Here is a 23,626-nt window from a genome sequence, read left to right on the forward strand (position 1 = left end):
TGTGTGTGTGTGTGTGTGTGGTAATGGCTTGAATATACCAGTTAATAGTAACACGCGGGTCTAGAAGAGAACAGAAGTGCTGTTATAGTTGCATGTGCCCATGGTTGAGTGTGCCTGGTGTCAATAAAAGTAACACAGAGTTAGTAGCACGTTGAACTTCGCAGACATGTCTATAATTAAGTCGACAGCACGCATAAAAAATGTAACTCATAAATACATTAATCCAATGTATTTTGCGTATTGTGTCTATAGAACATCTTATGTGTTAATATGATTTCTAAAAATTGGGTAGTACAAGTCTCTTCAATATGAAATGTGAATACCAGTTCGCACAAAATACCCAAAATATGGTATTCACAAAGTAAGGGATACCGGTGAGCTCTTAGTTTAGACTATTCATAAAGCGGGAAAAAAATGTGCTTGTCACGCGTAATTATGACTCAATCATTAATTAAGCGCTCCTTGTCTGTTGCCTTTCATATTTGAGGGACGTGTGTACATGTTGCTTCATCAGCATTAGCTAAAATGGTTTCTAAAACTGTTCTAAACAATGTCCTGCCTAAGTCAGTCGTCAGCAGCAAACTCAAGTCGTTACATTTAGGTAACGATCGAGAAACAAAGAAATAACCAAAATGAGAACAATAATTACAGCCTTTACAAATATTTGGACAGCGTGTTCGAAAGTCAGCAAACTCAACTGCGGAAACAGGAAATAAATATTCCCGGAGGCTGGACATTCACTAGCAATGAAGGAGTGCAGTCTTGTATGCCATGGGGAAGGAAACACAGTCTGGAGGACTGACCAGGCACGGAGACTGAGCCCAGGAATGTTGCTGTCAAAATGAATGTCACTGGCCTTCGGTGCCTTCGAAGATGTCTTCGCACTACTATACATTTACAGGAGTCTATAATGAATATGAAGACTACTGGATTGTTTGCGGCGAGTACTGTGCATTTTGGTTAGCTTCAGCTTCGCCTGACTATAGTGAATGAAGCGGGAAGTGTGCATCGACGCCTCTCAGGGTGGTGCGAAAAACTTTGTGGTGATTGTGCCGCTGCCCGTACGTTTTGTGGGGTTGTTTGCCTCGGTGCAGTATGTCGGTGGGTCGTTGCTAACAGAAACTTGACGAAATTTGCAGTCGCTTCACGGGCAAGCTGGCCTCTCAGGCGCGTCACGTGACTGCCGTAGACTTCATGCCCGCATACGTGGAGTCGAATCGCCGGAGGAATGGGCATTTAAACAACGTCACGTTCCTCCAGACTGACGTCATGAAACTGGACCTACCAGCACAGAGGTGAGCCCCGCTACCCCGGAATGCAGCTAAATATTTTATTTCAGTACAGCTTCCACTCCACTGAGAAGCCATTCTCTGTGTGTCTATCCGCTCCTCCTCACGAGCAAGCCTTCTGGAATGTGACTGTTAGCAGGCCGAACTACTGGCCACTGATTTGTGAGCGGTTTCTGTGGCGTCATGAGAGCACATGTAATAGCCGAATCGGTAGTCACGTTTCTCCAGACTGACGTCATGAAACTGATCCTGCCAGCGCAGAGGTGAGCCCCGCTGCCCCGGCATGCAGCCAAATATTTTATTTCAGTTGTGTTAGTGCAGTATATAGCTTCCACTCCGCCGAGAAGCCATTCTCTGTGTGTCTGTCCGCTCCTCCTCGCGAGCAGGCCTTCTGGAATGTGGCTGTTAGCAGGCCGAACGACTGGCCACTGATTTGTCAGCGGTTTCTGTGACGTCATGAGAGCACATGTAATAGTCGAATCGGTAGTATCTGCCAACGTGGGTGTAGCTATTTATGAATACGGATTTAACCCACCGGGAGACAGACACGCAGCTCCTAGCCCACGGAGGCACGCTCATACAGCTTTGTCAAAGAGGGACGTTCTGTGTCGCTCCTGCTAACGTGGGCAGCCTACATTACATTACGTGTCAAGCAAGGTAAGCCAGTTTAAAATCAAGTAAAGTGATGAAAAGTTAAGATAAGCATTGCAAAACCAGGGCTGACCATGCTAGCTCACAGTTGGTGAGGAGCCCCAAGTTAGACCACCCGCGATTTGTTTGCTCAACGTAGAGTGTCATGTTGTGGTTAAAAACCTATATAGTAGGATGGCTGCAATTACTTGCAAGCATTTTACGGTTGTAGCGTAAAAACAGTTATAACAAAGTAATGGTCGCCATATCGCAGCTTCGTTGTATATTGATTGGCAGGCTTGGTGCAGACACTTTTTTTTTTTTTTTTGTCATCTGCGAATTTTCGTTTTTTACAAGTGCAAGCTGATATGCCTCCGACTATTCACCGAATACTCCCGCATCAACGTACCGACAACGCGCGTGAAGTAAGAATTGAAACGATGCATGCTTCATGTAGTGCTATCTTGTTCTTAGTAGAACTTGTCGGGCTAGTTGGTTCATGATTTGATGTAAGAAAAAAGCTTGTCCCCCTTGCTGGTTCAGCTCTCCGCGATGGTTAAACTTCTGCCATTGTCAGGGTGTTCAGCCGTCCCAGCTGACGCTTTACGAGTATGTGCAAGAATTGAATAGATAATAAATGGGCCCCTTCCTCATATAGGGTCTAAACTAAGCGTCATCTCGAGTAGTTAAGGAAGGTGTCCAATGTAGAAAAAAATGACACAGCAATGTCTGGATAGTAGCTACACAGACCTGCCGTGACTCGTGCGCATAGTTTAGGTTTTCTTTGTACAGAGCTATTTGAATATCAAGCCTAATAAAATGAATAACTGGGAGACAGTGAAAAGGCTTCCATGTTCAACAATGCAACACAAACGAAGACGAACGACGTGAACATTTTCATTTGTGTCTAAAACTGCAGATAATGTGAAACTGGCCAACTGAGCCACCCTTTGCTCCAAGTTCTCTTGACAGACATTGAAAACGACAATTTTGGACATTGCGTGCAGAACCTGAAGACACATTCGCTGCTCCATGCAGTCGATGGAGTTCCTGTCATACTGATGGCATTTACTTGCGCTGTATTTTGTGCACTCACGGTTCAGTGACTGCACTGGCTTCACAGGAAGTGTCACGGTAACATTGGAAATGCATCATAATTAATTAGTCTCGAAGCGCCGACATAAAGAGTGCGCTGAAGGAAAGTTTTAGATGCGCGGACATGGCGTCACCACGGGACTTCACGCTTTTCAGCAGCCTCGTCCAGAGATTCCCAGGAGGCTTTCTTCTCTTATTGTACCGTGGTTCCATCTCGTGCAGCTACGACGTGGTGTTCAGCAACTGGCTGTACATGTACCTGAGCGACGAAGAGTGCTTGCGGCTCTTCGAGAAAGAAATCTCCTGGCTCAGGGACGGTGGCCTGCTCTTCCTCCGCGAATCCTGCTTCAAGCCATCCGGTAAACAGATGGCAAACATATTTCCCCGATATACATATGGTTCGCTAAAATGCAAAGCATTTTGCTTCTTTTGGAGTTAATTGTGCCATTACATCGATTGTGAAGGCGTGAGATGAGGTCAATACAACGAGCCTTCAGAGATAGAAATGCAAAGCATTGATTCTTGAGAAAGACCAAATTTAACCGCTTTTCTCAAAGAAGGAAAGATTGCAGTGTCATTCACTTAGTTCATTTCACTTTTACCCTCAAGTTACACAGCACATTAGAGTAGGGCACCGCAGTGATGATTCGGGATTTAGGGCGCTCGACTACTTAATTAAAGGACGCGGGATCAAATCCTATCCGCGGCGGCCGCTTTTCGGTAAATGCGAAAAGCGAGGGGCACTTGTACTGTGCGGTGTCAGTGCACGCCGAAGAACTCCATGATGAATGGTCAAAATTCCTACAGCCCTCCAATACGGCATCCGTCATACCCTGAGTCGGTTTAACACGTTAAGCCCCATAAAACGAAAACTTACAACACAGAAGAGAGGGGGCTAAAGGAACAAGCTGAAAGAATAAAAGCAAAAGTCATAAATACTCCACACCCAGACAGAAAGAATTCGTAATTCCAAGTTGACGTCCGGAGATGATAAGATCACAACAATAACAAGGGTACAATCAAAGTACACACTCGCAAAATATATGCAGACAAGCGCAGCACAATGGATCCTCAAAACGGTATTTTTAATATTTTGACGACTCTGACGGTAGTGATAAAATATAAAATGATAAGCGCACGTAGGCTCACAGAAGTTCTTTTTAATGTGTGCTTCTATAACTTGGTTACTAATATACCTTAGTGGTAAAGATAAATTGCCCCAGTCCTTGCTATAAAATTAGGGAACAAATAGTTGGCACGCATGACAGTGTTAAAGTTTGGCGTGCTAACTTTCTGATTATGATTATGACGACACGAAATCTACCATCTCGCCATATACAACGTCACGTCGCGAAGAAATTAGTATCTGTGATAAAGACGAAGTGCTCTACACGCGCAGGCGAAATAGAGAACGAGGAAGAGAAAATACATAACGGCTAAAGAGAGGTTGATTGCTGGTCGCTGCCTTGTGTCTCATTCACGACACAACAGTATTGGCGTCACTTCGGCAGTGGCCGAATCCGCAAATCTTTTCACGTCTACAAGGAACTGTTTTCTTTCTCATAGGTGACGTGAAGCGGACGACCAACCCTACCTTCTACAGGAAGCTGTCCGACTATTATAATATGATCAAGAGAGTTCCCGTCCCGGCTGAGGACTCGGAAGACCGTTTCGTCGTGGAGAAGGTGGCCAACGTCAAGGCGTACATCAAGGTGAGCCCTAAGAAGGAGCCTTATTTGCGCGTAGCAGAATGCGACTCTTAAAGACCCTTACGAACGCAGCGGAGTGCCTGAGGGTTCCTCCCACACAAAACACGGATTTTTTTCATTGTCTACATTCTGCACGATTGTTTTCGTGATTATCTGCGGTATAAAGGAGCACCTAAAGGCCAAAACAGAACAAAAATTAATTTCTTCCAGCAGTACCTGTTGTTCCCCTATTGTACCATCTTGTTTTATTTTTCACATTTAACTGATGCAAGGATAACACTGCGTATTCGTGATCGGCTGCTGTCATTATTGGTTCTTATATTTTATATATCATATATATATATGATGACAAAAAAGTGACACCTCAAATGAGTTTGTTTAAATTTGACGAAATCGGCACTGCATGCAGTGTAGAATGCTTGTATGCAATTAAAGCATTATGCCTTAATCATGCACTCTTCGTCCTTTCAAAGATTGATTTGGTTTGTGATGTTTAACCTCCCGAAGAGCGTCAGGTTAAAAGAGACGCCATAATGGAGGCCGGGTTCCGGAAATTCTAGAAATGTCCGGTATTCGCCGCTGGAAATGGTGCAGAAAAACTACCGAGCTGATCCAAGTCCACAGTAATGAAACGGGCACCGCAGACTCGAAGAGCGGACAATCTTCAACCACCGCCGTTGTCGTCGATAGTGAAGTTGTATTTTGTTTTTGTCGTCGTTTCAACGAGCCGCATCAGACTTTTGTAGGAGCAGGTGGTCGTACGATCATCAGACTATAGTGCGTGACCGTGTTTACACCGATTGCACTCTTGCTATTCTTCTTGGAAACATTCCAATGACCGCTTGAGCAAAGACGTCGCATCGCCACATGCCATGGAACGCGTGACAGTGTTGTCGGTACGAGCACCACTCGGTGGGTGGCTGACAGGGCACATATATGGTCTGTACAATCCAGATCTGAAGTTGCCTGTTGATAAGTGACGTCCGGTGCTTGCTTTCAAAAGCTTAAATGAAAGGAAAAACGATAAGAACTGCTCAAGCGATATCTATTTCCCCATAGCTTCATCTCGGACGAGCAGTCTCAGCACTGTGCATTTGTCCAGTAGCTTTCGAGAAGACGACGAGTATTGCCTGCGCAGGCGTTAACTGAGCAACGGCTGCCGATGATACTCCGCCCCACTCGCAGATTACGTCGGGGGCTCCGGCGATAAGGATAACAAAGTGGTCGGTCTTTTTAATCTCTCATGCTCCCTTCAGGTCTTGCGCAATGCAGACGATAGGATGAAAGCATCCGCGGAGCCTCGCTCGTCTTTACGAACTAAAAATAACAAAAAAAGGAGGCGGGCTAAACTTGTCTCCACTGAATGTCCGATGCCTGCAGTGCTTCTCCTTCCCCTTGTCAGAGGTGGTTTATCTCTGCCAAGTCTAGCCCTTTTCACCACCAACCTCAGACCAGCATTACTATCGCACTGAACCGCAGAATTTGCGTGAAGGGAGAGAGGCACCTAGCGCAGTTGACAACTGCGTCTGTGGATCCACAAGAGACCGTTGCAGAGGCTCGTATCGGTCGCCTGGACAGAAGGTCAGTTTCGGAAGGTACCGCATTGCTACTGGGTGCATTGTCGTCAGCTCTTGATCAAGGTAACTTAGTTGACCAGCGGTTGTACTGTCTACTTCAATAAGCTCTACCACATTCGCATATGTGGCGGTTCTTTCTGCCGTGTTGTTTAAATGTGTATCGTCCCGTTATACGTATATTCCGTATTGGAAGTCAAGTCTGGGGGCAGTGCCGCTGTCATAACCGCGTAGAACTACTGCGCGCATATTATTTTATTTATTTATTTGTTTATTTTGCATTGAGAGCTGTGTTCCTTGTCGCTTGCGGTCGCGATGAACGAGGCTGAATGTAGAATTTATTGGTACTATTTGGGTATAGAGCGCTGACTTAGGGTAACCAAAGCAGCTGGTAGCGTCGGCTTTCTTTTTCCTTTATGGTGCTAATTTTTGTTTAAACTAAAAAATAGCTTCTTACGAAATATATAGCAGTGTGATGAATGGCTTAATTATCAGACGCTTGATTTGGCGCTGTAAAGCTCTCTAGATGGGAAGTCTACCTAAAGTCAAGGCGAGATGGTCAGTCATATCATCAAATCTGGTTCATTGCTCTTTTGTTCCGATTGAGTTTTTCTGCAGAGCGATTACTTGCTTGCATTTTAGTGGCGCTTTCTTATAACATACCCGTGCGTTTTAAAAATCTTGCTTACTAGGCCGCATGAGACACTCTGTATGTCTGCTTTGCCAGCAGACGTCAATGCTAGCATGATAAGGCTAATTTCTTCCCTACAGGAGAAAAACAGCCTACTGATACGCTCGCGCCTTAAACGCGTCACAACGCGTAAAGGTCCCATTTCATATTTTACGTTGTTTATTTTCACCCGCTCATACTTCTGAGGCTAAGCTGAGCTGTATAATGAGGTTTGTTCATTCGTTAATAACGCAGCACAAACAGAACCCGTGCCAGGTGTGCTTCCTGGCCAGAAAGATGAGTCAGCGCACCGTCAAGGACTTCAACAGCTTCCAGGAGTTCCTGGACCAGCAGCAGTATTCGCGCGACGGTGTGCGGCGGTACGAGTGGATCTTCGGCAACACCTTCGTCAGCACGGGCGGGCTCTCCACCACGGAGGTGAAAAAGAAGGCGCTAACGCCACGCTCTGTACACAGGAGCCGTTTTAGCAGGGGTCGGATTGGCGGTCGCCGTTGTAGTTATCGGTTGTTACGCGCGGACTCTCAGAATATTAGTAAAACGGTACTGAAGAAAACAAGGCGCAGAACTATTAAAGAAGACACAAATGAGACAAGCGCAAAGAATCAGCTTGTTTTCCATACTTACTTGCTATATAATATCTTGATTTGCATCCGCTACTCTGACAAGTTCTGGTTATGTGAACTCACGACAAGTAGCTGCTATGACCAAAGCAAGCTTATCGATTCTTTATTGTAGCAAAATCTGGTCAGAAGGTCTTTATAATTTATTTTTTTTCACATAGCTGTGCCAGTGGCTTGTTTCGGCTTGGACACACCTCTTCAGTCCAAACGGTGTTGGCATTCAGCAGACAGTGACAATACCGGCGCGAATATTTTTTGCCAGCTTTAATACGCTGGAAGAAGGAGTACCATGAAATAAATTTACAGAAGCTCTTTAAAACTGCAAGCTCTTGCTGTTGCAATTCAGTACTTGGAAAACTCCATTACATCATTAAAAATCGCAGCGTAACACTGACGGAACAGAGACAAGGAATGATATTCGCAGCTTCATTTGTCCCGTCCATCTTGCACTGTAAGGCTGTCTACTTATGGAGAGCCAATTTGTACAACTACATGTTTTACCGTCGATCACATTCGGGCCTTGTTCCGTTGCAGTGGGGCGTGAAGAAGGCGGGAGTCAAGGATGGTGACCGTATCCTAGATGTAGGCTGCGGGGTCGGTGGACATGACTTCTACATGGCGGAGGTAAGAGGGCCAGTGTCGCAATCAGTAGCTAGTGTACCCTGGTGAAACTGCTGCTAGAGAGAGGGGCGGAACTTGAACGTTCCTTGTCCGAGCTATGAATCCAGCCAGCCTGTAGTTAAAAGTCTAAGTTTGCGGTGATATGGCGGCTGATGATGTGGACAACAAGAGCGGCCGTAGCGATGTAAGAAACGCAATTAAGGGGGCCGGCCAGTTATCTCATGGATAGCGCTATTAACTTTCTGACAGAGAAAAACCGATGTCTGCCCTACTGAAAAACTAAAAGTTCTACGGGGCAATAACCTCATAAAATCTTATCAAATCGCATAGGCCCTCATATGGTGCACATCATTAGCATAAAATATCGTACATAATTTATGATAATGTACAAAAACTATGATACATTATGCAAATATATGCGACTTGTATGTGATTTTTTATGTGAATTGAGTGAGATTGTGTGAGAAAATGGGCCTCATACGATTTTTTCAGTAGGGTGTCAATGCGTGTGCAGAAATTTACTCATCTGAGATGGAGGAATTGTAGCTGGTACAACTGGCATAACAGCTCGCACAACTGGCGCAACTTAATCAACTCGAGGAGATGGCTAGCAGTGTTCTAACAAGCATGCACGCTTGAAATAAAATGAAACACTAAAAAACCGCATTGAAGTACGCGAGATACAAATGGCACTCGGTACTAATTAAATGTGCTTGCTTGGCTAGAAACACAGCAGGAAGACAGACAATCAGACACTCAGCGTGCTTACAATACATGGGGTTCGTTGTAGGTTAGACACTTACTTACACGTGCCTTTTTCCTCCGTAACCGCGCAGAAGTACGACGTTCGCATCGTGGCCGTGGATCTCTCCGTCAACATGATGTCCATAGCGCTGGAGCACTTCGCCCAGAGGCCACATCTTGCAGACAAGGTGGGTCCCTGGTAGATGTGCAAATGTCACATTGTGAGCACTGGTGTTCATTTGTTGGAGAATATTTGTAAAGAGCGTCACAGTGACCAACTCATATTTTGCTGCAACCTGTTCGAAAATATGATGCAACACCGCATACACTCGCAGTTTGAAAATCTTGTGTTAGTTTACACGGCGATGCGACCAGGGGCTTCGCAAGACGCCTTCAGCCATACGTGCGTGCGAATATGTTATGTATATAGGGAATCATGTATGCGCGCCGTTCGCCGAAATCATGGCATCGTCGGCTCGTCGGCGTCTTCCGCGCACGCCGCGCCACCATATTCTGTGGCCGCTTACTGCACCTATGTATCTTGCAGCTAGTGCTTTAGCACCACCGACGCCCATCTTCGCACCTTCCCTCGATACGACGTCACACTGGCTACACGATGAGTGGCCATGTGTAATTGTGCGTTACGCGCGCCTTTTCACCTGTACCGCTGCCCCCACACCGCTCTCGCAATGTAATAATGAACTGACTCCACTGTGTTCAACGCGCGTTTTGGAACCCCCAACAGCGAGTGCGTTGCGGTGGTCAGGCACGAACAGAAGCGCGGTTTATTTTCGTTTCGGAAAGAGTCGATACAACAACGTTAAAAATCAACAGTGTAATTAATGGTAAGAATTGCATTACGCGGGTGGTTCACCCAGGTCCTGGGAAACCATTGGCGAGAAAATAATATCTTGTATATTCTGCGCATGTACATATTCCCCAAAGCATGAAGGTTTAACTTTTGGGACACGCGCAGTCTGCTGGCTGCGCACTGGAAACATACAGTTACCATATAGAAATAAGCTACACCCTCCCCGCGCGAGACATCCTTACACGAGAAAGGACACAATCTAGTAGTATCTTCATGAAGTATTACTCTTGACAAGGGGTAGAACGAGAGAAAGAAGATGGATATACAGTACGAAAGAGCACTGAACAAGGCTACAGGGGGAGCCTCGGTTCGAAAGTCAAGCCAACATTTCGACAAGAGGACTTGACTTCGTCTGCTTGGGAGAAACAGTTGCTTGCGGAAGGGGGGTTCAAGCGATGGGCAACCTTTAACCATACGTTAGCGATAAGCTTTCGGTCAGAAGGTCACAGCCAGTACCTGTGTTCATGCTGTAGCTGCCTGTTTTCTTATGTTCAACAGATCCAGTTCAAGATGTCTGACGTTACGATGGCGGAGTTTCCTGAGGGCAGTTTCGACCTTATCTACAGCAGAGACGCCCTGCTCCACATAGCGGATAAAGACACTCTTTTCAAGCTCTTCCACGTAAGTGAAGCGCCACATCACCGCCACGCGGCACCAGCAGCGCTTCACAGATCTGAGCCCACATGTCGAGAATCCCCGTTACTGTGTTCTCTATGTTTTCGGACTGATAGCACCATTCGACTCTGTCCTCAAAGCCACTTATGTCGTTTAACTGCGCCGACTTGATTTTGTAGCGGTTTGTAAAAAATGAGAGAAACACCTAAGGCGCTACTCAGGTCTTCCACGAGACCGACTGTTCACACAATTGATTGCATGTGGGAACATGCAATAAAAAGGTGCTCCAGCTTCTACGTTATTCATCTTCATGAAACGTATTGCAAACTTGCAAACTTTTTCACTCTACAGTGGACCCTTATAGATAGAAGGAAGTAGACATTCATGAGAGGCGTCATACAACGTGGTACCTTAACTCGTAACTGTACTTACTATGTGAACACGTGCAGAACCGCAGTTAATATTTTAGAAAACTTTCATGTGCTATGTCGTAAGCCGACTCTCGTAACCTTTATTCCACCTTTAAAAGATCAACTGGGGCTCTTTTTTCACATAAGCGCTGTTCAGCACGTCTCTTTCATGTGTATGCAGCAAGTATACACGTGGTGCTTTTTTCGGACGATCGTGGTTACTCGGCTACAGAATAACACCTGCGGTGTACAATGTTAATATGTATTTCCCGTCTGTGTGTCATTTGCACGCAGAAATGGCTGGCGCCGGGAGGCAGGATATTCTTCACCGACTACTGCAGGGGAGACAAGGCGGACTACTCGGAAGAGTTCAAGAGCTACGTGGCTCAGCGGAAGTACAACCTCCTCACCGTCCCCGAATACGGACAGGTATACTGAATAAGTTGATCCCAAATCCCCGCATTCCGGCCCTGGCAATTACATCTTAGGAGTAAAGTACCTCGTATACCCATCCGCTAGACTCCTTTTTTAAAAGGTCACCTATTGTTCAATGCGACATGTAACGTTCACGGTATACCGCAGTAGCACATAACAGATATCCGACACTTTCGCCACATTTTCCACGTCCGCTACCTCAGAAAAAAAAAAAAAAATATATATATATATATATATATATATTAATAGCAACTCTATGTAGACTTCTCTCGACCTTCGGTGAACCGGTTTCTCTGGGTTGTGGGGTGGGAATGAAAAAGTCAATCCACAGATTTTTCCTGTGCTACTAGCACATTGCAGTCTTCAATATGACAGGCCCAAAAACATTCAGTTTGCCTCGTAAATTCTGGTGACAGCTGCCTAGATACTTGTGCTTGCAACTGCTACATTATAAATTAGCAAAATTTATGGGGACAAAGTAAATAATTTATTATTCCTCCACGATGAAATTCGGTAGTTGTGCTGCAGCCAGGGAACCATAGTGAACTTGAAGAGAACCTTTCAAGGACGTTTGCCATGTGCTATAGACTATGGTCACCCATGTCCGGATAGCGTTAAGCCATTCTTCATTGTGTTTGCTCGCATAAAGTGTCTTCTGTCGAATTATGCGTGAAGTGATATTTAGCACCGACTGGAAATTCGATCGCACTCCGCGCAGCTCCTGAAAAGGTGCGGCTTCGTGAACGTCCAGGCCGAGGACATCAGCGACGAGACCATCAAGGCGCTACAAGGAGAACTCGAGAGGCTCGAGAGCAGAAAGGAGGAATTTTTCAAGGTAAGACAACGCATACTTGTGCATGCACCTCTCCACTCACTCCCTAGTCTGTATCAAGATGGAGAAGCGCTGATCAGGTCATAGACATAGGGGTGAGCAAACAGAACTTCGAGATTTGCGAACAGAGAACAACATATTACTTTTATCACAAAAACAATCTTAGCGCTTCGTTTCCCTTCTTACCCACTTCCTTCGCGTAGCTATAAACATTGTAATTTAATCGAGTAGCGGTAAATACAAAATGCGATATATTTAAAGCAAGGGCTGGACATATAAAGAACACATACCACCAAAATATATAATCTTTACGTTTGAATATTTGCGCGCCCCGAGTTGCTCAGTGCTTATGGCTTTGGAAATCGAGAACAAAATGATGGTTAGAAATGATGAATGCAACGATCGTTTACTGATATTGTGACGCAAGTTCTGGAAATTCAGGTGATCTGAGAATAACTCCGTGTCCTCCACTTCGTAGCCCTTAATGTGGCTTTAAAAAAAAATACCGTTAGCATGGTCATATTCACCCTTCCATCTCCGCATCCTCCTGTCTGCCTTAAATTTTTGCATCTCAAGCTCTCCCTCTTTCTGTCTGTAAACTTTATGGAAGCATTTAGTCGCCTTTTCGTCTCAACACTTCCATTTTGAATAACGATATTCAAATTCGGTCTTGCGGTTACAACGTGTAGCAGTACCTCTCCGCCCCACCGCGGTAGTTCAATAGTTACGACGGTCGACTGCTGACCGCGAAGACGCGGGTGCAATCCCGGTCACAGTGGTCGTGTTTAGATGGAATCGAAAAGCAAGGCGCCTGTGTTCTGTGCGATTTCGTGCACGCTAAATAACCTAAGATGGTCGAAATTTCCGGAGACCTCCACTATACGGCGTCTCTCATAGACGATGTCGCTTTGGGACGTTAAACACAACATACCATGCCGCGCCACAGCAATATTTGTCCATATCACCGTCTAGTAATAAATCATAGTAATATTACTGGCAGTGTTACCGGAGAACGACGGAAACTTTCAAGAGTTCTTACGAGGCGAATTATCCTGGCTGGTCCATTGTGAAAATTTATTTTGCGAAGAAACTCCAGTGGGACACGAACAAAGAAATGAAAGATTAAAAAATGATTATGCACGGCGCTGACACACACCTGATAGCTGATTTGAATCATTGTATAAGTACACTCTGGCACGCAGGAGCAAAAGAAAAAAAAGAAAAAGGAAGACACATCTAAAATCGATCACGAAGTACGTACAGACCTCGTAATCACGCAGCATTACCAAAGAGACTAGCTTAAGTAGAAGTAAAATGAAGTTTTTGGTGCGAAATAGACGTGTGATGCTCTAACCCCAACTCACTTGGAAAATTTTCATGACATTTGTGTCTAGCTTGCAATTAAATAACTAAGTTCGTTTTTTTTTTTTCTTTCTACACAAGGGCACATAAAGAGAATCTAATCGGAAGGTTCTGTAGTTTACACCGCGTTTTTTTTTTTTCGATTATATCAAGTGCTATCTGTAAACATCTACAGAAGTCTGCTCTGTTCGGACTCAACCACACATTTCACCGTCTGCTTCTTCCATGTAAAGTAGTATTGTACCAGCCGGTAACATTACCTGCACTCACGAACTCTACCTGTCAGAAACCCTTGTTTCAAAAGCCAAGTTAGGTAAGAATCCATTCATACATGCCTCTTATTTTGAACACAAAAACATAGCAGTGGACACAACACTTATCTGACATTACCGACGCCCTGCCACCTATCATAACAATTGAAAAATTGCGCAGGTTTCCTACGCTTCCTCTACTGAAAAAAATTGTATGAGGCAATAACCTCACATTTTCTCACACAGTCTCACACAATTCACGTAAGAAATCACATACAAGTCGAATATAATTGCATAAGATCTCAGTTTCTTGCACATTAACATAAATTATGGAAGATATTTTATGATAATGATGTCCACCGTATGAGAGTCTATGTGATTTGATGAGATTGTATGAGGTTATTGCCTCTACGCTTTCTCTTCGATGCTTCTCGGCGAGCTATAGGCAACCTGCAGTGGCCAGGCGGCGCTAGTGGAGCGTAAAGCCCCTCAATAAACTAAAAGTAGCGCCAACATGTGAAGTTTGCCGCCCGCCTCCTCTCTTGCGCTCTCCTTCGTCGTTCGTCCCTCTCATTGGCCGAGCGCCGTCACGTGCGCGCGCGCGCTTTTTTTTTGCTGGGCGTGCAGCTTCCTCCTTTCCAGCGGGGCGGGCGGCGCGCGCGCGGCACATATCGCCGTGTGTTTTGCTGCCACGCGGACTGCTACTAAATCGTTCCCGCTGGTTATTTAATTTTTTTTTCAAGCATGTTGCGCTCTTTGGCCGGCGGCTGATAGAAGCACGGTGGTGAAGGCGAGTTCAACCAAGACATCGCGTACAAATGGTGTCACGCACTGAGAGTTGAAAACGGAACCGTTTCAGCGCAAAATATAACAAAAAAAACTGCTACCACGCTTCTCAAGTTTCACGGTAGCTTACAATTCAGTCCAACTTACAAAGAAACCACACAGACTGCAGCTTCCGCAGCCTAGTTCTTTTTTTTTTTTTCAAGCATGTTGCGCACTTTTGTCAACGGCTGACGGACTCGAGGAGGTGAAGGCGAGTTAAATCGACTCCAAAATCGTGTACGTATGGTGACACACCATGGCAGCTGAACACGGCACCGTCTCGACGCCAAATATATAAAAAAATAACTGCTACCTCCCTCCCCAAGTTTACCGGTAGCTCACAAGTCAATCAAGGCTGCAAAGACTCCACACAGACTGCAGCTTCCGCCGCCTATAGTTAATTTGATCTGCAGCTGAAGTTGAAAATACATGGAAGACAGCTGCTGCCACACTTCTCAAGTTTACCGGCAGCTCGCAATCCAGTCAACGCTGCAAAGAAACCATACACAGACTGTTACAAAATTGTTCCTGTCCGCCGCCTAGTTACAAATTTTATAAAGCATGCCGCTGAGTGGCCAAATGTGACGAACTACGGACACACGGAGATGACGGCGAGTTGAACCAACGCCGAAATCGCGTATATGTGGTGTATGACACTCACAGCTGAAACTATTCTGGCGGGAAATCCCAGCCAACATTCGGTTATTATGTTTCAGCAGTGAGTAATATTTCAACCTGAACACATTGCGACAAAATGCAAGGCTCTGGTGAGACCCGGCGCACGGCCGCCTCGATCGGCGCGCGCGCGGCGCTGATCGAGACGGCTGTGAAGGGCGCCTGCTCCGGAGAGCGCGCGCGCTAGTCGCGCACCCCGTAGGTGGAGCCACGGTCGAAATGCGAGAGGAGGAGCGGCGCCGCAGGAGGAGGAGAGAGGAGATGGCGCTACTTTTAGTTTATTGAGGGGCTTTAGTGGAGCGCAGTGTTCAGCGCCGCCAACGGCGGCGCCGAGTAATCTGAGTAGGCTGGCGCGGTCGGGTTGCGTTCGCGTTGTACGGCTAGAAGCATCTCGGCTCTCATTTTCTGCAGTTTTAAGGCAATCGAATGTCTTGAGAGCTACTTCCGAAAACCAATACTGACGAAAGGACACCGCCTGTTCGAGAATGCTCATGTTTAAAACGTGAACGGTGTCGACGTCACCGCGAAGTGCGCGCCGCTCGCGACGGAACACCCGCGCGCACAGCTTTGAATGTCGCGTGAGTAGACGGAATTTTTTTTAACGAAATTTATTCTCTCAGGGCATTAGTCGGATATGTGATGATGAATTAAGAAATAATTAAATGAATGAAAAATGTTGTAAACTAGCTTTTCATTCACCTATTGCGTTCACACCTCATACCCAAACATTGAAAGTGCAGAGAGAACCTGAGAAGAGATTGATCGCCGTTTCTTCTTTTTTTTTTTTTGTTCTTGGTGTTTGATTACAACAGCATAATAATTTCCTCGCGGTTTTGCTTTAAAGTTTAATACCATGACGAACACTTTTGTTCGTGGTGCACCTTTCGACAGTGCCGCGGAAGTTACAGGAGGCATGGTGCGGTACCCGCTACGGATGTCGTGGCGATTGCAAGCACTGTGCGGTTGTAGCGTGCGTCATCAACGAAAACTGTGCGTGCCGGGGGCGGGGAGTAGGGGGCCTCCTACACCGTTGGAAAAATAAAGCCCTGAACAACAACAATAACTGGCATGCATTTTGTATCTCCGTACCTCAAGCTTGGGGAAAGCCGGCGGGAAATGCTGGCTCAACGGCAAAGCTTTCGTAACGGAGGTAGTTAAGAGTTAGAATTTTTTACTGTTGTTACTAATGATGAAATATTCTATCGTCTGAGACAAGAGACTCTTGAGTTGCTTAAGCAGTCGGTGAAAGAAAAATTTGGCGCGGAACAATAGAACGAAGTTCCATTCTCAGCGTACACAGTATCACGGGCCTCTACACTCCGCCACTTCAACTTTTTCAGCACCTTAAGAACTAATTTACAGATAAATATGCTTATTGAAATCTGTAATTGGAAGTTTTGAAGATATTTTGGCTTTGTGGTTCCGAATAGACACCGCATTAGAAATCCGGTTCACAGATCCACGAACATTTTTTTTTTATTTCGCCTCCGTTGAAATGCGGCTGGAATACGATGCTGCGGCTGCACGGCTTTGTTGATTTTCTGGACGTATGCCACTCGATCTTGCACAGCATATACCAGTACACGCCAAATTTTACAGCGCGTACTGAGTAGTGTGCCCCAACCAGCGTGCGACTCCCCGAGTCAGAAGTTTATACCGTTTCCTCCGCTCACGGGCAATCGTCTTATTTTAGCTTCTTGGCGTCTGTACGCCAATGGCCCCATAACAAAACAAATTTCAGTTACATTACTCTCTCGCAGCCAATATCTCCTTCTCTCATCATTCAACCCAGGTTCTCCCAGCAAGCGGTACGCTTAGGTCTCCTTCGTGATTGTGGTAATCTTTCTCGCCGCCCTTGCGCTTATTTTTATTCTTGTTCACATCCGTAGTAGTCGAAGCATCGCACGAGACCACTGAAGTCACTAAATGAGTAAATCACACTCACTGGGATAACAAAACGCGAACGCAGAAAGAACACAGCGGCCGCAACATATACGGCGTCAGCTCCTGCGCCGACTCAGTATTAGCTCCCGTCGGCCGCCAGGTGGCGCCACATGTCTCAGCAAACTCCATTGCAGGTTGCCTATATCGGCTGGCGCGTGGCCAGAAGCACTCGCGTTAGGCCCGCTCCGGCATCTCAAGGTCAAACGCTCAAGTGACTTTGGTATAGTTGCAGTGCATGCGAATAGTATAGCTATTCTCTGAATGGGTGCTTCTATGTCAAAGTATCCAACAAACTAGGTGCACGATAAGTATAGATACCCCTAAAAAGCAGGTAGAAGCATTTTTCAGGACCAGTCTATCGTGCTGTTTCACAGGAAGCACTAATTTGTTCATCACCAACGAAGAGCCTTTTCGTTCGAAGGCATACAAAACATCAAAAAGCAGCACCCGCAACAAAGTTGTAAACAAACTATCGCAAAAAAAAAATAGGCGTCATTCTCAGTTGCAACAAAAACACTTTATTCGCACGTTTATCACACAGGAGAGAGAAAATGTGCTCAAAGGTATCGCATATTTCAACGTAGCAGATGGCACGAATATCTAGCACACCTAACGGACAAATACGGAGGATATGTTGCATCTCGTCGCATATTCGGAAAGTACTCCAGCGTGGTTTCTAAACTGCAACCACTAAATAGGACGTACTATCGAGAACAAAAGGGAAATTATGTACTGTAGGGCACAGAAGGATGCAAAGCCGCTGCTTCAAATGAGTCGCCGTGTCACCTGCAATACGTTATGCAATACGAGTCTTCCTGGTCCGCCTACCTTACTTTTCGTAAATCCGCGAAGAACTGATGAAATGGAGCGCAGTTAAGAATGGCGCGTCTGTGCCAAGGATGCTATACTCTGTTTCAGAATCTGGTTTAAAATTTTGGCAACAGCAAGAACTTCGCTCGTTTTGTAAAGAGGGATCTGCTTCTGTTGCCAGCCGTATTTCGTACATCTATTGAATACAATTCACCCCAAGGCTAGAAAAACATACCCTGTCCCTATCAGAAAGAGTGTTAGAAGACCTAGTACTCCCTTTTTACACTCTTATATGGTCATTTGTGACTAGGGTGTGTAATGATTGACGCCGGTTCGCGCCGTACACTTTCCGGAAGGGGCGCACGTCGGCGAAAATTTGTGTCATGCATAACCCCCACGGCAATCGCCTTTTCAAAATTCTAGAATTCATGCAACTATGACAATCTGGCGGCTACAAATTTCAAATTTCATCCAGGCGCCTATATGCAACAGTAAAAAAGGAACTGTGAGATATTTGTTATCTCACTATTAACATATATGAATCACCTGTTTTACGTTGTTTTTTTATTCGAAAATAAACTTTCAACTTTCAACTTCAACCTGTTTTCTCGTGTCCGCGAACACTGTATGGTATTACCGTATCGTAGAAGCCATTTCTACAACTGAAAACTTTCTATTATTGTTTTAGTCCACCATTAGAAAGAACAAGTACTTTTGCGGAACAAAAACTGTCGTCGGCCAGCCAGGTGTACCAATGACAGCGTTTACTTCATGCGGCGCGCACACCCTTGTTATTCTGTCCGCAGGAGTTCTCGGCCGACGACTACGCCTACCTGAAGCAAGGATGGGAGGCCAAGATCAAGCGCGGAACCGACGGGGACCAAGTCTGGTGTGCCTGCTACGCCGAAAAGAACAAGTAGCTGGCGGATAAAGACCTCAAACATCACATACATCCCAAGGGAGGCCACCCATCCCTTGGATCAGTTAAAGAACGGAACAAATCGTTTCTCTTGATTTCATGCCGTCTCTTCCCGAAATAAATCATCATTTAGTGTTGCTCAAACTTCTCAGTTATCTTTTTTTGCCGCCTGGCGTGACGACGTATGGGTTGTATCGATAGGCGTACGTTCACGGTTGTGCATTAGGGGTAGCCAAGTTTCACCGCAGCGACCCCCTCCCCAACCCATCCATCTGCGGCCAAAAGGCAGCGCAAAGACGAATGGCTATAAAACATCTATTTTGATGTGATGGAATTCCAACATATACAGAATAATGTGTACTTAAAAGGAAGGCTTCTCCATGGACGTATCTATAGCATTGAAAATGACGTGACGACGCGCTTCTCACAACGGTTCTTCGAGACTCCGGCTTTCCGGAGGTAAAGGGAGAAAATAAGCAGTTCTTTGAACGCATATTCACGTGTCCTCAAACATCAATATCGTCAAAAAATCCGCATGTCATAGCCTTGTATTTTTAAAAATGGCGGTACAGGTCCAACAAAGTAATGATATTGGACCGACTTGGCGCCCCCCTTAGAGGACTAAGGCGGAGCCCCCAACTATGGTTATATTGTTGCAGTTTACTGTCAGAGCCAATGCTTTAGAACACCCGACGGGTCTGTGCTCTCAAACGTGGGCAAAATACAAGCCAGACTGAAAGCGAGCGAATCCCCCTGTCGATATAGGATAAGTTGAAATTATTCTTGGCTAACGCGTGACGAACGTTGCCGTCACGTATCCAGGTCGCATCAAGAGTTCGCCTGCGAGAGGTCGCCTGCATTAACGAGATAAGGAGTCAGAATGTGAGCAAACGTTGTGCCTGTCTGCACCGAGCTGCACTAACGCTCGACGCCAAGCCCCTGCGCAGCGGGCACCTACGTTCTGCGCCACACCTGCGCCATCTCCGCTGCCATTCGCAATCTCCCACGCTGCCGATATGGAATACCATGTCGACGGCGTGTCTATCATCCCTGCCGAACTTGAAATCGGTTCACACTCGGTCCATGCCGTGAAGACACACCGTGCAGCTGCGGCCCACCACAGCCGCCTGCCTCGATCACCCTCATCTGAGACCCACACTTCAGCGCCAACCCCCCTACTGCCACTCTCCGCCGTCACGCTCCCCTCCCTGCGGAAGGCTTCAAAATCGTCTTCTCACACCAGGAGGCGGGCTTGACCTCCGCACTATATATACTCTAACGGAGCGCTGTTCCATGTTCTCTGCACCCACGCCAATATCGATTATGACATCGCCCATGCCGCCGATCGTGTACAGATAAAGCCATACAACTCCCCAACTCCCTAAAAATCAGCACCCCACCTAAGCCGCGCACTGGTCTCTATCTACGGATCTTGAAACTCCACAATGGTGCCATCTCTTATCCCATGCTTTCATACATCGCCGCACCCGACAACGCCCGCTGTGGCATTATATATATAACGATGTTGACTGCCAACCTTAGGACGAGATCATCCACGACCTGCATGCAGTCCATGATGCTACGCCATCACCGAAGCGCGCCAGATTGGGTGCACAAAATCCATTCTCATCACCTTCGTCGGCACCACCACCCTCCCCAGCACCCTCGTCTTCAAATATGCATGGAATCCACCGCTGCCACCCATTCCGCCCAAAAGCTAAGGCCCGCACAAACTTCTGGGCTCATATATATGGCCACCGCGCGGACGTCTGCACGAAGCATAAGTATGGCCTCTGCTACCGCTGCGGCGAGCCCACCTGCGTCCCGTGCTGCATCCTGTGCAATGAGGGCTCGCATCCGTGCAGGCTGCAGTTCGATTGGAAAGACTCGCGATTACCCCCGGCTACCACCAAGCAGCAGCCTTCCCCACTGTCGGCTCCCACTGGGCCCATCCTCAAGAGCACCCGACTTCCCCGCCTTGCCGCCGCCGCTGTTTCTCGCATTGCACGCTCTGCCAGCCGCTACCGCTCTGTCTCCTTCCAGTTCCATCGGCCCCGCCACCATCACCAGCTCCACCAAGCCCACATCACCTGTAAGCTGGAAATTTCAGCTCCCCATGCCAGACCCAATGTCAGACTCAAGAGCTCTAGAGGCCACTATTGCTGTCCAGCAGCTCCTAATTCAGAACCTGTCGCATTAGCTGTACGCCACGCTAGTGCGTCTGTCCTCCCTCGCTCCCCCTTCGCCAGCTCCCGCGATAGCGCCATCTGAGCCGCTATCGCGTCTATCGTCGCCTCCCCCCCCCCCCCAACTCCCGTACCTCTACAGCCACCGCAGGAGCCAGATCAGGAGCCGATAAGCACGGCTCCCTCGGCTGCGTCATCGCGCGTCTTCTCTCCCACCCGCGGCCCCCCTCTCAAACGCCAATCCCCTTCGACCGACCAGAGCGTGGCGTTGTTCGCCAATATCCCCGCGTTTGGACAACGCATCATGGCGCGCTTCGCACAACTTGTGGAGCGCATCGTAAATATCGACATCCGCGTGGCCACCACCGAATACCACCTTCCCGCCCTAAATACCAGGGTCGTGGCACTAGATCACCCGCCAGGGCTAGACTGAGGCCATCTCCTCACCATTCCTGGGATCTCTATTAACCTCTTCCGAAGACCTCGCCACCCGTCATGTCCAAACAACCCCTGCACCCTAATCTCTAGCAGCGATTGTCGGGGGTTGCGCAGAAAATGGATCACATTGCAGCTCCACCTCCAGAACGTTCCTTCCGACACTTTCCCCTCTGTCCTAGAACTCCAGGGACCCTTAACTCCCGGAAAGGTGCGCGACTACACCTCTTTTCATCTTTCTGACATCCATCCAAACGTTGCCACTCTAGTGCACCACAACCTTGCTATAGGGTAGATCAGCTGGACATTTCGGACTGTGCCCATCTCCTCCTCGAAATCCTTCCCCGTCGTCGCACTAAGACAAGCTTATTTCTTCTCAATGTGTACGGCCCTCCGAAAGACCATTCATCCCCGCTCCTCCTCGTCCTTCGCAAAGCTCTCTTGCACTGGTTGCAACGTCTTAGTCATTCTAGACGAATTCAGTGCCCCCATACCAGCTGATGTTACTACCAAAACACCCGCAAAGGCAACTGACTGTTGACTTCCATCAAGACCGAGTGTCTTTCGGTCATTTAATTATTACCCCAACAGGTTCAGATCAAGTGTCCAAAATGACAACCCAGACATTTCCCTCACTGAAAGCGGTTCAAGCCCGACCTGGACTAATAGAGAGGTCTCCCTCAGTAGCAATCACTACATCCTATGTACCACTTTATCACTCCTCCCCTGCTCACACCTCTATTTGTCTGATCCAGGTAGTTGACAAGGACCACTTTCACTTCAATCGTCTGTGTACTTCTTCCTCTGCTCCTGCCTGCTTCCTGAGCTCTGCCTGCTCTCTTCAGGCGGATATCCGCACTGCCACATCTACACTCCCTGCAGCACCACACTCCACTGCATATACAGCCGTCTGCTGCACCCTTGGGAGGCCTATCACGCGATTCGCCGCCTGCGTCTCCGTTTGACCAAGCTGGCGTCGGATATGGAGGAGCAATGCTCTTCTCTTCGAAAACAGTGAGGCCAGACCTGCGATTGCATGGTGGGAACTTGGGCTTTTGCAACACGTGGTCGCTTCTCAGGGTGCTGCTAGACCACACACACATACACACCAAAACTTCCCAGCGCAGCGTAGATATCTCCCACATGCTTCACTCGTCCCCACTCACCGATATAGGTTCCTGAAGGCCCTCCGGGAACACTAGCTACCTCTGCACCTCTTACACCACTCCCCGCTTACTCCGAACCCGCCAGCCCAAATCTTGATGCGGACATCTCCCTGGGCGATGTATGTGCAGCACTATTGACGCTCGATCCGCACCACCTCGGCCCAAGGGGCAGACCACATCAACTTAGACACTCCCTCTCTCAACCTTCTCAATACACACCAGCAAGCTAGCACTTTTCCATCATCCTGGACACATGTACGTGTATCATCCCAAAACCCGGCAAAACTATGTCCTGGAACACCTCTGCTCCATCTCTCACCTCCAGTACCGGCAAGCTGTTCAAGCATGCATGACCATGACCTGTATCCGGACTCAACGTCCGACTTTGTCATATGTCATATGCTCCAGGTTTCCAAGGATGTCCTACACCCCTCCCACAAGCGCCCTCGAAAATATACACCACACCGCCATTCTGTACGCCCTCCATCCCTCCATGTCGAATCCCGTGTCCACGCTTATATCACCGCTTTCCTCGCCCATCGCACAGCCGAAATCTCATACGGCCCACTTGCTTCTCCTTCCTTCTGTCTTGGCAATAAGGGTACCTCTCAAGGTTCTGTCTGGTCCCCTCTTTTCGATATCACCCTTTCTCACTGGCACATACTCCACACGCTATCCGAACCGTGTCGCATCTATAATATACGCCGATGATATCACCCTCTGGGTGACCACAGGAAATCTTGGCGACATGGAGGCCACGTCCAGGCAGATGTGGATGCGGGGGAGACCCATGCAGGTCCGGGAAATCGGATTGAGTTGCTCCCAGACCAAATCGTAGCTCTTGGTTTTTCTGCCTCGGGGCGTAGCACCCCTAGCATTCTCCCATCACTGCATGTCTACCTTAACGGCACAACAAT

General features: G+C 47.3%; 1 protein-coding gene across 1 annotated transcript in view; it reads left to right on the forward strand.

Moving 5' to 3' along the window:
• The window catches only part of LOC146207879 (uncharacterized), a 27,883-nt gene extending 8,817 nt beyond the window's left edge, over positions 1–19,066 (forward strand). Inside the window, exons 3-12 of the mRNA XM_084591246.1 lie at positions 1,140–1,295; positions 3,237–3,373; positions 4,581–4,726; positions 7,223–7,405; positions 8,143–8,232; positions 9,066–9,161; positions 10,343–10,465; positions 11,164–11,298; positions 12,023–12,139; positions 18,810–19,066. Coding sequence (XP_084447372.1) covers positions 1,140–1,295; positions 3,237–3,373; positions 4,581–4,726; positions 7,223–7,405; positions 8,143–8,232; positions 9,066–9,161; positions 10,343–10,465; positions 11,164–11,298; positions 12,023–12,139; positions 18,810–18,923 — 1,297 coding nt within the window. The 3' untranslated portion in view covers positions 18,924–19,066. The remainder of the gene's footprint in view (positions 1–1,139; positions 1,296–3,236; positions 3,374–4,580; positions 4,727–7,222; positions 7,406–8,142; positions 8,233–9,065; positions 9,162–10,342; positions 10,466–11,163; positions 11,299–12,022; positions 12,140–18,809) is intronic.
• The last annotated feature ends 4,560 nt before the right edge of the window (positions 19,067–23,626 follow it).

The sequence above is a fragment of the Amblyomma maculatum genome, chromosome 1 (genome assembly GCF_055883805.1).
Source record: "Amblyomma maculatum isolate TAMU_Amacu chromosome 1, ASM5588380v1, whole genome shotgun sequence".
Lineage (NCBI taxonomy): Eukaryota > Metazoa > Arthropoda > Arachnida > Ixodida > Ixodidae > Amblyomma > Amblyomma maculatum.